We start from the raw sequence: 4,225 nt of genomic DNA on the forward strand, positions 1-4,225 counted from the left end.
TTATTTAAACGCCTTTCAAGTGGCTTTAGGACTTTTGCGTAATGTTAATGTGACGCTAAGTTGTCAGCTCAAATATTAAAAACATTTGGAGACAAATAGGCAAAGATTGGGTTCGCGGAAAAGCTTTCACATGGATTTTTTGCTGTGTGTCGTCTTCATCACGTCTTTACCAGCAGGTAAATGTAATTGCGTAAAATGGTGCAATTTCACGTGGTTATTTTATGTGGCGGTAAGTGCCTTCGAAATTGGCCTAGCAACTATAGAGAACGCATTCTTTGCGGGAGTTAACGTTCTAACAAAAGTAACCGGCAGAAATACGAAAGCGGTAAACGAGGCAAATATGAAAAATTCATTTTGATTTCCCTATTTCTTTAAAAGCGCACGGTAGATTTTACAACAGATTTCACGTAAACATACAAAGAAAACTTACCAGTTGCAATAAGTATAGTGGGTACATAATAGGCATGCAGAGCAACTTTTTATCAACGATGAAAAGTTTGGTATAAGAGCCTGTAAGCGTGATTTGAACAGTTTCAAGGAATTGTTTTTAGAAGCAGAGTAGTGCCACGAAGCCAGTCAAGGGGGTTCAAATTAGGTTTGCAGTTTTGTCTTTCATTATGTTGCACTACTGTTGAAACACTACTAAAAATTATCGCGTGACTTACGCAATATAAGGCCGGCTTTCGTCATACAACACTTCAACATGGGAAAAATCACTGAAGAAATGTTGAGGGAAATACCGCCATACGCAAAAAATTTCTTTATTATATGCAACGCTTAATAAGCGTTAGGCCTACAAGTGAAGATATGTTTTACGAACTTAATCGATTCTCATCACAAAACCGCAATTTACCCAGTTTTTAAGATTTTTATTCGTGCACTTTGGTATTTCATAAACGTAGTGTTATGTTGCAAACAAGCCGCTTTTATGTCATAACAAGGTTAAGTAACAGTATAGCCTACTTGGTGGTGACAAGTCAAGTAATTTTAATCAACAATTACAGTGCAAAGTATCTGAATCGAGTGGAGTATGTTGAAATGGCAACTTTACTTTAATTTTATTCCCCCCACTGACTCGAGTCGTCCAGCATTGTACAAAATCTCATAAAGTCCTTATCCTCAACCTATAGAGTAGCATTGCTATTCGCTCAATCATTTTGCTAATAGGCGAATAAGTTATGCTAATTCCCAGTGTTTTAATAACTGGACTTCAGTCACTTTTTTTAATAACCTAATTAGACTTAAGTTTTTAAAACAAATTTCTTAACTTGACTTAAGTCTTAAGTTAAGTCAGTTAGATAAAACACTTGGCCTGAAACCATAAGTCATTGATACGCAAATGACTAAACTTAAATTTCACTGGACTACCTAATTTTCTAAATTTGATTAAAAATAGATTATTAATAACAAAATATATGTCAAAAATGACTTGACTTGACTTAAGTCTTTTGGCCAGAATGACTTGACTTAAGTCTTTTGGACAAATGACTTAACTTGGACTTAAGTCATGTTGTTAAATATCACGGGATTAAATTAAGTGTTTTTATTAAAATTTATCCCAAGTTTTGCACATTAAACACTTTTATTGCTGTATATTGCCTTTGTGTTATTTTTTAGTTAAATTGTTGCTTATAATCGAATGAGTTTATCGATTTTAATGGTTTAACAATTTACTTTTATGACAATGACATGACTTGAAAATGACTTGCTCTCATAATGACTTGACTGGGACTTGACTTGGGCAACCGATGACTTGGACTGGGACTTGACTTGTTATTTTTGGCAAAAGACTTGACTTAGACTTAAGTTATTTTTAAAATGACTTGACTGGGACTCAAGTTATTTCAAAATAACTTGTTTACAACACTGCTAAATGGTCTTCAGCTGCTTTGCGGGGACTAGCAATGCCAAGACATGACAAACTGCGCTTTAACACTTATAATAAGGTCACAATCGATAGTGTGTTTGCGCAGTCTATCTACAGCAGGGGCGGGCAACTTCTCCAGTCGGCCGGCCTGATATGGGAAAATTTGTAGTTGGCGGGCCTCATTATTGACTCGATGCAATAATCGTGTATTATTTTAGCCTGTACAAGGAATACATCATATTTAATGTAAATTTAAATTCGAAGCATAGAAATGAAAAACATTATTTAATGAATTTATTAACGTAATTTACTTCAATAGCTGCTGAATTATTGGGGGGATTGCAGCAGACTATTTCTGCATTCTGCAGTTTGCGGCAGAACTGTGTCCGCATGTAAGACCGGAAACTGTCTGAGGGCCACTCAAAATCCATTTGCGGGCCGGGTCTGGCCCGCGGGCCGTATGTTGCCCGCCCCTGATTTACAATATTGTACCCTACATCTGGTTATAGCCTACCAGCTATACAATTTCGCTTTAAACAGGACCAGGTTACAACAGTTGTTATGCTGTTTTGGACATAGGTTCTTCGTTGCAGTGCTACAAATGTTCTTTCAATTCGTTCACCGAAGACAAATCTTGCCTCCAGCCAGAACTGCATACATCTATGTTAGTCACGTGCCCTACAAGCGACAAGTCATGCGTGACATCCAAGCTATCAAACAAACGAAACCGTGTGTTCTCAATTCGTTCATTTCTTGCACGTTTCGTACTTTAGGTGTGCATAAAGAAACTATGTTAAGCATTAGGACCGGAGTAAATACGATTCACATTAGGCCAACTCTTTGAATGTGCAACCAAATTACAGTTCATTAATTTAATTAGATAATAATTCATAAATGTATAGTTTCAGTCGACACAACTTTTTTGTATGGAGATATCGGAATCTGTTACCATTGTACAAAATTGTACAAATTAAATTGGCGGCACGTTTGCTGGCCTCACAAAAAGATTCTTAATTGGACTATGGTCATCTCTAACTTTTAAGTATTATTATTTAAACCGAAATTATTTAATAAAACATGTACTATAATAAATTATTTAGGTCAGTACTTGATCGAAAGACAATGCAGCGATGCGGAACCTTCTGATTGCAACACCAAATCCCGTAGCGCAAGAATTTCGAAAATAATCTGCAATTGTGCAACCGGTAAGGCAATTCATCTTGTCTTTTAAACAGGGAGAAGAAAATGCCCTACCAGACCACAGGAATGTTATAATTGTGACCAAATGAAGTTAGCTTGCTGCGTTTTGAACTGGATATTATTGTGGGCCAGGCCAACTTTCTTCCTTTATGCGTAACCTATATACTTAATCAATCACACAGAAAGGATGGTTAGCCGATATTTTGCATGACTTTATAAATTAAAGGTTATAATATATCTAAGAATTGTTTTTTCTAGATAAGTGCAACAACGGTTCTTCGCTCCAAGCCTACAAGCCGAAATCAACGCCAAGTGGTAAATAACAGATTTCGATTTTGCTAAACACCTGGTTCATCATAAAAGTACTTTATATATAAAATATTTCGCAGAAACATAACTTATTATTTCTTCTCTTTATTCTACTAATATATACATTTAATGTTTTAGCTACTTATATCACCTTCATAATGTTTTCAGCCCTACAAGCGACAACAGCGTCATCTGGCGGTGATCGAAAGAATATGTCTACTGTAGCTTTTGTGCTGTTAATGATCAATTCCGCATTGTTGATAAATGAGTTATAATTGTTGTTAACATTATAACACAGTTTTATGTACTAACTTGGTGTTAATATTTTCGTGTTTTCTATTTTTAGAAAAATTAGGTATTTAATTTGCGCATATTTACACGGTGGTATTAGGCTAAATTAAATTTTCCTTCTGTGCGTCTTAGAGTTTTGCAAATTTACCAAATTCCTTATGTATGGAAATTGGAGTGTTTTCCTATAGTATTATGGTTCTTTTACGTCAGTTGAATTAATATTTTAGGAGTTACGTTTTATAATATTATTTTGTGATTTGATTTTCAACAACAGAACGGCCCATTTTTATTGGACCTTGATCTTTAACAATGTAAATGTATTTTTTCGCGCTTCGTGTGAATATTTTTAGAATTTTATGCATCACAACATGACAATGTTTTAATACGAGAAGGCTCTGTGTAATTTTTTTTTTAACTTTTTTATATGTTTCCACAGGCAATCCCTATGTCCTTACGTTTTAAAGTTTCTTGTTTTAACAATAACTAAACGAAATACTCGACGTTACCCAGGTTAAATAAAATATTTACCAGTTATTCTAATGGGTAAAAAAATAATTG

The 4,225-nt window shown here is 34.8% G+C and overlaps 1 protein-coding gene across 1 annotated transcript; it reads left to right on the forward strand.

The window, feature by feature from the left end:
- On the forward strand, positions 1 to 4,052 carry LOC146139617 (uncharacterized). The gene is made up of 5 exons (XM_083392372.1): positions 1 to 176; positions 2,447 to 2,596; positions 2,968 to 3,072; positions 3,326 to 3,382; positions 3,545 to 4,052. The coding sequence occupies exons 1-5, from the start codon at positions 131 to 133 to the stop codon at positions 3,649 to 3,651; spliced, it is 465 nt and encodes a 154-aa protein (XP_083248498.1). The 5' UTR covers positions 1 to 130; the 3' UTR covers positions 3,652 to 4,052.
- Positions 4,053 to 4,225: the final 173 nt, after the last annotated feature.

Source organism: Ascidiella aspersa, chromosome 6 (genome assembly GCF_963924565.1).
Source record: "Ascidiella aspersa chromosome 6, kaAscAspe10.2, whole genome shotgun sequence".
Classification (NCBI taxonomy): domain Eukaryota; kingdom Metazoa; phylum Chordata; class Ascidiacea; order Phlebobranchia; family Ascidiidae; genus Ascidiella; species Ascidiella aspersa.

What these genes read in the sequence shown, in the direction of transcription:
- LOC146139617 (XM_083392372.1), top strand. Translation starts at nt 131, where the DNA reads ATGGATTTTTTGCTGTGTGTCGTCTTCATCACGTCTTTACCAGCAG. An exon ending in CATCACGTCTTTACCAGCAG is followed by an intron (nt 177 to 2,446) that starts GTAAATGTAATT and finishes TTTTGGACATAG; the next exon opens with GTTCTTCGTTGCAGTGCTAC. An exon ending in GCCGAAATCAACGCCAAGTG is followed by an intron (nt 3,383 to 3,544) that starts GTAAATAACAGA and finishes TAATGTTTTCAG; the next exon opens with CCCTACAAGCGACAACAGCG.